Below are 13,672 nucleotides of genomic sequence, written 5' to 3' on the forward strand. Positions count from 1 at the left end.
AAATGTAAAGCCGTGTTCCTCAGAGCCGGGTCCAGTCTGTCTCACTGTAAGTCAAAGCAAGGTCTGCCGCAACTTTTACTGGATGGAGTCCAGGCTGTCGTGTTTATATTGAATTTTTATTTGAGCTCTGCAATCAGTATGCAAAGTAATTTGATGGTCCGGGAGATATCGACAGGAGCGTAGATTACTTTTAGGTATTGTCCTACAAAATCACGCTTTTCATCGTGAGATGAAACGAATGCGCGCTGAGTTTCGTGACACATCATTATAAAGTTTTGCGTTATTGTAAATTCTGCAAAGCTAACCTGAGACGCTGCGAGTGGATACATGTTCGTTCGTTCAGAGGTCCTGGCATTGATTTCTCAGCTGCAGCGTGGATGAAGCAGACACAGCTTTCCATGAGGCCGTGAACCGGAGGTCAGGTAATTTCAGAAGGCTTTTCAGATATTGCCATTTCCAACATCTGGTGGGACTGAAACAACACCTGCAGTCTTTTTGCCCTTTTGCACTCCCTCTCCACCCGTCTTCTGATGCGCTGTGGCAATTGCGCTGCATTAATAATCAATTTTTATTCCCTTTGAAATGTTCAGTCTTTGTTTTGCTCTTGCTCTGTTGGAGAACAAAGACTATAATTGCAATCTATCCATTTTATCAGGTACAATCTGGCTCTGTCCTTTCGCATCACTTTCATCTTGTGACATTTCAGACTATCAACAAATAACGCATTAATTTTTTTAAAGGTTACACTGGAACAATTCAGGGTCTTTTTTTCTAGGCCTGAACCTCCTAGGTCTCTAGGTCTGTTTGATTGAAGTGCTGTTGCCTCTTTTCATTTCATATTGATTCAGTTATGTCCTTCATGTAGAATAATGATTCTACCCATGTGCCGGATTTATCGATCGCTGTAGTAATCTTGGCCGTTATTGTTCAATTTTGACTTCTGATCCATAATGTTTAGCCTAAACAAATTAGCCACGCTGGTAACGTTGACGTTATCGCCGGCGACTAGCGACACCAAGTGACTCGAGTCGTATTTCTATTTTCAAATGGAATGAGTTATTAGTTTCGTTGAGGTTGCGAGACATCCAGAGCTGAGGCAATATGCATCCAATGCTGTACAAGAGACAACCACTGGAGGCCACTGGAGTATTAAAAGAAATAAATAAAGGGCTTGAAACGGCACAGACAGGACACGTGGTGCCCGTTCAGACGGTACACGCCACAGAAATACCCCGAAAAAAGAATAACTTTTTATTTCTAAGTTTCTTCAGCATGCCATATAAAACAATGAAAAAAATCAATGAAAGCATTTCTGTATTACAAATGTGTCACGCTATAGTAAAGTCATTCTTGATCAGCAGGTTACATTCCAGTTAAGTCAAACGTTTAACGAGGTTCTTTAATAAAACATGTTTATGGCAGTCAAAAAACAAACGGATATCAGTACATCACAAAGCAATTCAGAGAACAGTTTTAATGACCGACTTTGACATCGTGGTTAAAGACCCTGCGAAATCGACTCCTTTGTATGTTGGAGCACTTGTAAACGAAAGAAGATCTTTTAGCAGAGCTGCACAATTAATCATTCAATTATTGTGATCTCGTTTCTCAGACCCAGAGAGAGCGGTTACGAGTCTTTTCATGCATACAGTATCATTTTTTTCCTGTTACAAGCTTTCTTATCACAGAAGAACTGGAATAAGGGTTCGTTTTTTGGGATATAAACACCGTCTAACGTTCAACAGAGTTCACGATCTTAAAGACTACGCCATTACATCGATACACCAGTAGGTGGCGACTGTTTAAAAATGTATTAGCGTTGAATCGCTCATTCAATCGTTCGTTCAGTTTAATAAAGGAAGTAGTGAACGTCATTAAATCAGTCATTCAAAATTAGCCGTCTGTTCAGAATCACTGGAGAACAATAAACGATCATGGAGCTCCGTTATAGACTTTAGTTTTGTCACAGCAATGAAAATTTAAAACACAAGCCTACTGATATGAAAGCCGTTGATGTATCCCACCCCAACTTCTGATTCATGTCATTCGTCAACACAGAACTGTATTCTGATTCCAGATGATTTCACAGGGTCTTTAAAATATTTAATAATGGCATTCAAACATAGAAGTAGCATGCCAGTACAGTATGAGAATAAATTACACAGAACCAGGGACTATATACAATACAAATTACAAAACCTTTACATAAAGGTGAAATATCAATATGATATAACAGTATATTTTCTACTGTAAACCTTATTACCATTTTAATAATGACTTACCGATACGTGCTAATTACTTTGGTAATTTTACGTTTTTCTTTTTTTCTACTTCAGTTACAGTTGCTTTAAGTCATTTCGTGCTGAACCTAGACTCAGACCAAAAACAATTTATTCATACGAGAACTTCATGAGCGTGTGTGTGTGTGTGTGTGTCCACAAACATTTTGGGTAAGCCAGAGTGTTTTGTTGCAAGCGTACAGCTGGAAGTATTCACAGTGGTCTTTTAAAATCCTTTATCTAAGATCAAAATACATTTTCCACAAAATTGCACAAGTAAACAAGTATGCCGTTGTCTTTAAAATTACAATAGATTTTTATATAGTTAAAAGACATGAGATGAGGCTAACTAAATGTAAATGTAAAACTCAAACTCTGCCTGAATACATTTTCAAAAGTACTCTTTTAATATAAAATGTCTTATATAATCTAGTAAAATCTTAGAAGCCTTATTTTTTTTTTCCCTTTTATCCCAGTCTGTAATAGTGCTGAATATCGGAGCGAAAACAAATCTGTCGAGATGAATCCGGTGTCGACGATAGCTTTGTGTATGATGTGAAAAGAGCATTCAAAGAGTTGACATCGCAGGCCTCTTCTTGAGGTCACAGTTCGGGGACTCTGAGGCTTCAAGGCAGTTTGACGACCACCACGCATGCCCCCGCCCTCCCGATGTTTAGAGGGACCTCCTGAAATAACAAGAGACTGAGGTTAATGACCAGTGTCTAACCCCAGCAAATTCCCTCCTCCGCAGCTCTCTCAGTCACACTCGGTCTACCAACAGTCCATCGCAGGTAATCCTATGAAAGAGAGAGCGAGACGGAGCCATGGGAAGCCGAGACAGAAGGCAAACTAGACTTGAATAGAGTGTTTGTAACTCTGGCTGGCTAGGAAAGAGCGGTTAACCTCGTGGTGTTCAGTGCCATTGTGACACAAGTGGAAAACAGATGAATGGCAGGAAATGCTCGCACTTCCCGTTCACAGACGTACATCATCGCGGCATTCAAGGAACGTTCGCATGTTTTGACATGTTTAATGTCCCGCAACATTTCTAGGTGGTTTTTTTTTCCCTTCTTTGCAGACGACGCGGTTGGCCAAAAATGCGGATGGCTATGAAATACTTGTAGTATATGCAAGTTAAGTTTAACCGAAAGCACTTGTAGCGTAATGTTGGCTCGACTAGTCATTTTGACAGAATATGTGAGGTTAAGCGAACTTGCGTTACAGTGCAAGTGAACGTGCCCAAGCAGCAAAAGCTTAAAAAAAAAAAAAAAAAAAGACAATTCCAGCCAACAGATGTAAACACTATATTAATGCATGTTAACGTCATTTTATTTATTTTTATTCATTTTTTAAATAATTGTAAGTTTTTCTAATTTTCTTTGAAAATGTAGGCTTTCCAATATCTTTACAAATCTGCATATTATATATATATATATATATATATATATATATATATATATATATATATATATATATATACATATACATACATATATACATATACATATATACATACATATATATACACATATATATATATATACATATATATATATATATATATATATATATATATATATACATATATATATATATATATATATATATATATATATACATATCTACATATATATATATATATATATATATATATACACACATATACATATATACACACATATATATACAAAAATATATATATATATATATATATATATATATATATATATATATATATATATATAAAATTCTAAAATGGAATGATATATATATAAAATATAATCAAAACTCCACAGGCATTACTATAAGAGACATTTAGAAGTCATGACAAGCTCTAGAAATTTTTCTAAATTAATCCATATACAGGTAATCACAAACAACTGGAAAATCCCTGGGGCGTTTGAACATTGTTGTGGACAATGAGGCTCTCGAAGCCAAAAAAGTTGAAGCACTATTTTAAAAGGCAGCCTGATTTGAAGATGGACTCAGCGCACCCACCTCGGTCCATTCATTGTTCTGAGCATCATAGGACTCGACGCTGTTTAAGTAGGTCTGGCCGTCATATCCTCCGACCGCATATAACCTGTCTCCCAGCAGACACACTCCCACTGCATCCCGCGGGACGCTCAGAGAGGACACTGTGGTCCACGTGTCTGTTTTGGGGTCATACCTATGAATGCAGAACAGAACGTAGAAGAGCCAGTACAACGGAGCATAAATCTGTGCTAGCGCTTTCAATACAAGCTACTGGTTAAAATGAGAGATAATTGCATAGAGGGGTTAAACAGCAGCCGGTCTGTAATCTAGACGATGGAGGCCTTTGAAAGCATAAGGACTATGATTATCATCCCTAACAATGAGATCTATTGTGATTTTAGCATGAAGAGTAATAACAGAGTAATGAGTTGAAGGATCTGATGACCGTTGTTCATTAATCAGGATGTCTTTTTGTTCTTTGTACTTCAATTATTCTTCATTTAGCTTTTTCTCTCAAGTACTGGTCACCTTTTACTGGGAGTTTTTTTTTTTTACTGTAATACAGTAATATACAGGTATATTGCTTATAACTAACTTTGAATTCAATTTTGCAGGGTTTACACCAAGAAATCATGCTGAAAACACAATCAAAAGAATAAATTATATTTACAAATTAATGTAAAAAATATTTATATTAATAATTGTAATAGTTTATTATGTATTAGTTTATTTTTGATCAATTAAATGCAGCCTTTACGTTTTAATTTCATACATACTTTAGGCTGTATTTCGGATCATCACCAGCAGGGGGCATCTAACTCCAGATTACTGAATTACTGTGAATAACAATGAATTCACAATGGAGTAAAATGTGTCCGGATTTGCAAAAAAATGTGCAAATTGCAGTACTTGGCGCCTTTAAATGTGTGGCGAGACTCACAGCCCGCTTTTGTGGGGCTTGTTGTGATTAGGTGTTGGATTTCTTCTCAGATGCTGAGCTGTAACAGCTTACCTCTCCACACAGTCAGAGAGACGTGAACAATGGTTTGAAGCTGGTGCATCATGTCCTCCGACTGCATACAGGAAACTGTTATATGTGGCCACGCCCACTCCTCCTCTCCTCTTTGACATGGGCGCACACATACTCCATTTATTGGTGTGAGGATCGAAACATTCCATCGATCGCAGGCACGAGCTTCCATCACGACCGCCGACAGCAAACAACCTGTAAATACATGAAAGATTTACCTGAACAACAAGGAACATTCATCTTATTTTACCTCATTTTCACTTTCATATTATATATATATATATATATATATATATATATATATATATATATATATATATATATATATATATATATATATATATATATATATACACACACAGCCCAAATGAGTTTACTGTAAATTCTACTATTATTTATAGTGGCATGAAATCAAAATGTAGCTTATTTTCCAAATTTTTGGTACTGATCTTATTTCACATGCCGGTCAACAATTAATAAATAAAATAACTGCTACTTTTCTTGTGTCAAATATATTTCACAGTATGGTAGTACAATTGGTAACAACTTATGTATATTAAAATATACAAAACATATACTAAATCAGCAACATTCCTTTAACATCATAAATATGTAAAAATGTTATTTTGTATTTTTTATATTTTTTAAATATTATACATTTAATATTAAATGTATTATTTTTTAATGTACTATTTTTGTATTAACCGAGTTTAAAACTACTCTAACCTGAAAAGAGAATTATATAGCTAATGTTAATAATTTATGGAAAAACTCTGGAAGTCCAAGAAATACTGCAGAAATATATATATATGTGTGTGTCTGTATTTTCAAAATGTGTTTCTAAAAATTACTAACTTCTATGATCTTATTGACTTTACATAGCATGAAAACACCATTAAATGAACGTAGGGCTGGGCGATATGGGCAAAAAAAAAAAAAAATTGCATAAAACATTTATATCAGGCTTTATATTGCAGTGCAGGCTGCGATATTAATGTCACATTTTTTGTCAAATGCACATTTGTTTATGTTCAAACAAAATGCACCAATGTATGTTCATAATCGAAAACAGTACCATCTGTTAAAAAAGAAAAAATTAAGACTGTTCTAGGATTTCCTTTTTTTTTTGAATAGGTAACATTTAACTATTCACTACGACTTTTCTCTCAGTAAATTCTTAATTTTCTGTTTATTAATAGTTACTGAGGTAGTTGTTAAATTTAAATATTGGGTAGGAGTAGGGATATAGAATAAGGTCTCGTGGAATAACCCATCAATATGTGCATAATTAGCACTACTAATTGGCTAATATTTTAGTAATATGCATGCTAATAAGCACCTAATAGGTGTAACCATGAATCAAAGTGTTACCATTTTTTTATTTAACTATTGGTTTTTCCATAACAGCATATATTTAGATCAAGATAAAAACACATACATGGTAAAAATTGAATGACGGTATAACTATAAATGTACAAACACTACAGCTTAATCAAAAATACTGGAATTCTACAGCTTTCTGAGTTTCTTTATATTGATTATTTCTCAAACTGTTATATCAAATGAACATGATTATTGTTAGTGATTTATCGCCCTGCCATAAACTAAAGTAAATCTCTCTCTGTTGGCCTGTACACTGATGTGAAGACACTTGGACATGACCTAGGGGATAAATGTAGTTAATTGAGAAACTAGATTTAGCATAAACACAATGTTAATCAATAGAAGAGAAGAATTTTTATATTAAGGGGATGTTGACAGTCTTGGCGAGGGGTCTCCGGGTCACAAGAGGCTGACAAACTCTGTCCTACAGTACTTCGAAAAGATACCCGTGATACGTCCTGGTGAAAAGACTGATCAATTAATCACTTGGAGAAGTAGGACACTGGACTCTGGAGGTCGCTTGAAGGGTTTGTTTTTGACCTGGTTACAGAAACGCCCCACGAGTCATCAGTCAGTGTTCGGCTAGATTCGAACCCAGCCTCGGTTTCCTTGGACAGAGCTAACGGCAGCCCGCCTGCCACTCAAGTAACTTTAATGTAAAAGACACCAGAGGGTCTTTGGTCTCAGAGCCTATTAACTCCCGTCTGGCTGTACGGGGTTACGCTATATATTGGATCCAGTACCTAATTCAGACCTCATCATGAGGAGAATCCATGGAGGAAAGCGATCAGCCACAGCGCGCTACACACACTTCTATTGTTAGAAAAGTCTTTTTACACTTGCCTTTTCTTTTTTCAATAGGAAAAAAATGAATCTTTTCTTTAAAATGTATAAAAATTTAAAAGCAGCGGTGTAGCGTAGTATTCCCTTTCCAATCTTAAGTAATTGTATCCCTTTTTGGTGATCGAAATGAGATTTAAATCATTTTTCCCGTGGAAAAAAAAATCCACGCCTTTAATATAATTCAACCTCATTTAGTATACGCGAGATATGCAAATGAGTCCCCACCTCCACTCAATCACACCAGCCCAGACCTGCTCCAATTTCACTCAGTTAACTGGTAAACTGCTACACAGCAGGCGTTTGTGTGTATTACGAAACACAATCAATTTTTAAAATGGCGCAGCTCAATGGAGTACATCTCGAGTCCCCTGCTCCTTTTGAATTCAGCAAAATGTGTCTGAACCAGAAACTGGCTCCGATGAAGAAGAGGACAGCGTTGTCTTTAAGGTAACGTATCAGAATGGTAATGTAGATATCGCTCTCTATAACATCAGGCACATGACCGTAAGATCTGTCATTAGCGTTTGGCTTGACTATGTTATCAAATGTGATAGTAATGCATAATGAAAATCGTCATTTTTTTTATTAAATGCAGATATTAAACGCTCAAAGGAAGGAGTGGACTCATTGAAACAAGTCCCAAGGCGCTTCATGATGACGTCAACATGAAACATTAGCATATTGCCCGCCCACTTGTTGCGAGCGCAGACCTGGGAAAACTAGATTTTCACGTCGGTCTTTGAATGAAAATGCAAATTCATTTTATTGCCACTAGTTGCCGCCCTTGTAGCGTTAAAAAAGCTCACAAACACTGCTTTAAATGAAATTTAAACACTCCTTTCAAACACAGCAGAATTAGTGCCAGACAAAGGTTTGGGAAAATTAATCACTCAACAACTTGTTTGAGATAAGGTCAAAAATAAATGCATATTATAAGAAAATAAGTGGGGTTTTTTTTACCTTGCATGCAAGTTAACCTGTTAACTCCCAAAACTAAAATATGAATCTTTCATAACCTACAATAAGGGCACTTTAAAGAGAAATTTGAACACTGTTTGATACAGAAATGTAAACACTTTTTTTTCCAGTTTTCAGTTACACTGTAGGGAATAGCACCCCCCCACTTGATTATGACAGAGTGGAGGCGGTGCTCATTTGCATATTCATAGCTGCACGCATACTAAATGAGCTAAGGCTGTAGTGCGCTTCCCAGCAATTTACTGACAAATTGCCTTGTTGCTCTTTTGTATATGGTTTTGAATAAAAGCTAAATGCATGCAAATGTTTTTAAATTCCGTCTCATCTCAACAATGCTACATGTAATGAGACATAATGAATTCCTTACTTTCCGTTGAGAGCAGTGACTCCGACGGTGCTGCGCGGTGTGGACATACTGGCCACATAATTCCACTGCCTCGCCTGGGGGTCCCACCTTTCTACGGTGTTCAAATAGCTCCATCCGTCATGGCCTCCCACTGCATACATAGGCCCCTCTAGCACAGCAATCCCTTTAACAACAAATAAATAAATAAAAGAAAAAAGTAAGACTGGCCTCAGCGGCGCACACGCCATACATCAGACAAAAGCACAATTATTCAATAGTGAGTGTCTTCGTCTCCGTGATGTAGCGCAATTGGCAAATGTCAAAATTAGAAATGGTAATACGATGGAATTAAATTTCGAGAGCCTTTTTAAGCAGATCGCTACAGACGCTCTCCGGGTGAGACCTTAAGACGCTGTGGTAAGCATTAAGTATTCATGGTGCATCTCTCTGCTTCCTTTACAGCAAGGGTCTCTCGTGTTTCTGTTATAAATCTCTGGCCGTCGCTTTTGGGGTCTTGACATATAAATCGTCTCTTGACCGACATTTTGGTTATGATATTGCAGTGCACTTCATAGGCCTCAACGAGCAACCTTTGAGTGTCAGCTTTATGGGATTATTGTACAATGCATTTTCTCCGCTGAGTTGAAATTACCTGCCATATTTTTTATACACATTTTTATGTGCGGCCCAGATTGCCTTTGTTAATTTATACACACTTGCTTTGATGTTTGTCCATTCGACTGTTTTTATTGTTATTTCTTGAGGCACTGGCGTTAGAGCCACACCATTTCTATTATGCCCCAACTGGTTTGCCTTTTGGCGCGTTTATGGAAACAGATGCGCAGAATAATTTTTTCCTTTGTTTTGCAAGTAATAAAATGTAATTTCTGCTGAATTTATGTATTTGGTGCCTACATTATTAACTGGAACAATTGAAACTCTTTGTAATAAAAAGCAACAAAATTACTACTAACAAACATGTAGACTTAACATCACATGCCAGTTGCCTGTTTCTATGAACTACTGTATTAAATGTAATTTATAAATCATTAAATGAGAAGTATCTCTATCTTTTCAGTAATTCGCTTAAAAAAAATTCAAATTATGCCATCATTTACTTCAGTTGATAGTACTTTTCCATACAAGTCAATGGTTATCATCAACTGATTGGTTGCCAGCATTCTAAAAAACATCTTTTGTATTCAATGGATAAAATAAATTCATATAGGTTTTGAACAATGATTACAGTTTGATATTCCCTCTGTTTCACTGATTCAAGACAAAATAAAAAGATGCACAAAGGTTTTGAAATGTTCTCTCCATTTTAAAAGTATCCAGCCACTAAACCATACTTGGTGTGATGCCATTTTAACCATATTATAGCGTTTGGATTTCATATAAAAGTTATGATTTTGAAAGAAAAAACAAGAGGAGGAGTTGGGGATGGAGGAGGGTAAATAGGGTAAAGCTATTGAGCTATTGGGGGGTTTCAGAATAATCTGAATGAATTACTAACATTTTAATTCACCTTTAACACCTTTTACCTTAAGAAGATGGAAGTATTGTGCACAATCATCCCACTTGCTAGATGGAGAATGACCCCAGCGCTCTGATTGGTCGAACTCCTCTTTCATTGCCATTGCTTGATTTAAATACTGTGCGTGCAGAAAGGTGTCAGCAGGTTTTTGCGTAGTTTAGGAGTGACAAAACGTCTGCAACGCGTAGATGTGGGTCAGCTGACATGACCTGCCAGAATTAATGCGATGCTAGATAATGTTTTATAGTAAGCAAAACTACACTGGGACTCATTCTTTGAACTGAAAGTCTCATGATTTTCTGGCAAACATGCTCTGACGTCAGAGATCACTTGCTTTTGGTAAAAAGCTACACTTTATTATTGGAAAAAAAAAAGGGATTCACACTGTCAACTTAATGGACTTTAAAGTAATACACGGCATATAATCTCCCCAATGCACCAAACGTTATACGCTAATTAAGTTTCAGACTGTGATTGACTGCTTTTGATAACAAAGCAGTTGACACGACACTTTCTTAAATTTCCTCGGGCTGTAATCTGCAGGGGAGACATTTCTATTCAGAGGCGTTTAGCTGCTAGTCAGCTTCCTGCGCCATGAACCGTTTCTAAGAGTGTCAAGAGTTAAAGTATTTCAAAACGCACACAGAGATGTCTGTGATCTGTTCCTTTCTGCTTCATCTACCTATTGTTGAACCAAAACACGTCATGTGTGAATATAAATGAAACCGATATAGTCCTGGGCGTGAATATTAACACACATGGCTTAACAACCTAAAAATAAAGCCAATTAGCCAAAATAAATTAATTCATGAACTATGCCCTCATAACAGTAGGATTTGTTCTTCTTCACCAGCTGATTAGCAATGTGTTTCTTTAAGCAAATAAATTAATATTAATGAGCAAAGCATTATCTTCTGTTATCTTACATAACATTAACCTAATGCTTAAATAATTAGCTAAAATAAATTTATATATATATATATATATATATATATATATATATATATATATATATATATATATATATATATATATATATATATTTTTTTTTTTTTATTATTATTTTTTTTTTTACGTCATATGAAAGCTGAATAAATAATCTTTCCACTGATGTATGGTTTGTTAGGATAGGATCAGAATACGACTATTTTAATATCTGAAATAATCTAAATACTGAAAAAACTAAATATTGAAAAAAAAAAAAAAAACACGTTCAGAATCACGTATGAAATATGGACATCATGAATGTTCAGTCAAGATTGTTGTTTTTTAAATTAATGATATGTTAACTATGTATATTTTGTTTATGACTAATTTGATTTTCAAAGTTAAGGGCTGATGTTGTTCTATAGTTTAATACATTTATACCGTATCTATCGCATTTATGCAGTGACACAGAAGTTAATTACTAAACATTACTGTGACTGTAACAATTATTCACGTAAGCTGTGTAATACGATAAACATCTGAAGCTTTCATAAAACATACCTAATCCGTGTCTGTGGGTTGACATCGGAGGCATTGTGGACCACACTTTAGTGATCGGGTTGTAGCACTCCACCATGTTAGACGTCTTGAGTCCATCCCTTCCTCCAACCACGTAGAGCTTGTTATCGATCACGGCCACCCCGAACTGAAGTCTTCGGCCATTCATGCTACCAACTTGGATCCATCTGTTTGTGCGAAGGTCGTATTTCTCTATTGTTGTAGACCCTAAAAGCAGACAGAGACTCCAGAGTTTGTTTGTATGCTGCTATGATAACAGCTATTTTACATGTACAAAACTGATGGCAGTAAGAGGAACTACTATAAGAAAAGTATTCGAAAAAAGCTAAATATTGGTCTTGAGAGGCGTACAAGGTGCTTTATATATTTTAATCTTTTTGTCATGTAAATCTTTCAAAACCCTTGAAAACAGCCTTTATGAAAAGATACTTTTAAAATGAAATATAATGAAGTAGTGCATTCTAGATTGTTATGGTAGATTTATGGCCAGTTTGTGGTGATTGTTTCGATTATATACTGAATTGCATACATTTATATTTAAAAAGGACTGTAATTTCACACTGCAACATAACTTTGAAAAGATTCAATTATTCATTTAATGAATGAAGCACTCAAAAAAGTGTGACAAATCACTAAAAAAAGACAATTAATCCTGAAAGCCCTAAAACTGAAATTAAATAGAATAATTATTTTTCATCAGCCAAGTTTAAAAAAACGTAACAGCCCTAATTTGTATTTAACTTTTTACCTCTTTTAGAATTTGAAAGGTAATAAAGATATAACTGATATTTCTGTAGCCCTTGAAAACCAAAAAAGTAGTGCTTGAAAATTCCTTGAAAGTCCTAGAAAATGTAATTTTACAGTATCGATACGAACCCTGTCCAACAGCATAGAGCGAGCCAACAGTGGATTTGCGTGGTTTGGTTCTTGGGCTCTGTAGCATGGGACGGCGCTCTGGCAAAAGATGGTACTTCATGGCTTCCATCAGGAGCTTCTGGCATTCCAGGTCTTCTGAAAACATCTTATTGTTTTCCAGATCAGCAAGAAGCTAAATCAACAAAAACAAAACAGTGCATTAAGAGTGCAATGGTAACAAATGCAATTTTAATATTAGATTGGCAGGATTTTTTTTTTACAGTGATTTCATTAAATTGTAACAGAAAAAATGACCAAGAGTCTTATATGAATGCTGCTGGCAAACCTGTGGTGGTAAAAGGGGAAGTCGAATGTACGCCAGCAGCACTCCTAGATCCTGTTGCCGGTGCTGCACATCGTATCGAACCCACATCATCAGTGCTTGGAAAATCGTTTCTTCATCTGGAACATTGATGTCATCACTGGACAAAAGCTTGATGATTTCCGCTGTGGGCAGCAAGAGGAACTCCTGATTCTGAATTACCTCGAGAAAGTGTTCCTGAAATGTTAAACAATATTTAGTTAGAAATCTGCGTGCTGCAATATAATGAGACATTAACTCCGAGTGCTAAAGCGCAAAACTAATTATATTACATTTATGGAAATATCACTTATAGTTTATTTTAAATATAGTAATGTTTTTCTCTGTGTGCCCAATGCAGCAATCCAGTTGATAAAGGGATAGTTAACAACATATTCTGTCAAATATTGCTCGCCCTCATGTCGTTCCAAACCTTCAAAGGCCTTCATTCATCTTTGCAAAACAAATTAAGATATTTTTTAAATCTGAGAGCGTTCATGCCCTGCATAGACAGCAATGCAGAAAATCAAGGCAGAAAGTTAGTAAGCACATTGTTAAAATACTCTGTCAGTCTTCG

General features: G+C 35.8%; 1 protein-coding gene across 5 annotated transcripts in view; it reads right to left on the bottom strand.

Annotated features, from left to right (window-relative positions):
- Positions 1-1,238: 1,238 nt before the first annotated feature.
- Positions 1,239-13,672, bottom strand: part of klhl4 (kelch-like family member 4) — a 33,605-nt gene continuing 21,171 nt past the window's right edge. For 4 of the 5 annotated variants that reach the window (XM_043256566.1, XM_043256561.1, XM_043256564.1 and 1 more), the window contains 7 exons: positions 13,081-13,293; positions 12,756-12,927; positions 11,862-12,086; positions 8,858-9,020; positions 5,269-5,481; positions 4,278-4,449; positions 1,239-2,965 (listed from right to left, as the gene is read on the bottom strand). In XM_043256566.1, the coding sequence (XP_043112501.1) occupies positions 2,906-2,965; positions 4,278-4,449; positions 5,269-5,481; positions 8,858-9,020; positions 11,862-12,086; positions 12,756-12,927; positions 13,081-13,293 (1,218 nt within the window). In that variant the 3' untranslated portion in view covers positions 1,239-2,905. The other variant, XM_043256562.1, reaches the window with a different exon arrangement.

Source organism: Puntigrus tetrazona, chromosome 14 (assembly GCF_018831695.1).
Source record: "Puntigrus tetrazona isolate hp1 chromosome 14, ASM1883169v1, whole genome shotgun sequence".
Classification (NCBI taxonomy): Eukaryota; Metazoa; Chordata; class Actinopteri; order Cypriniformes; family Cyprinidae; genus Puntigrus; species Puntigrus tetrazona.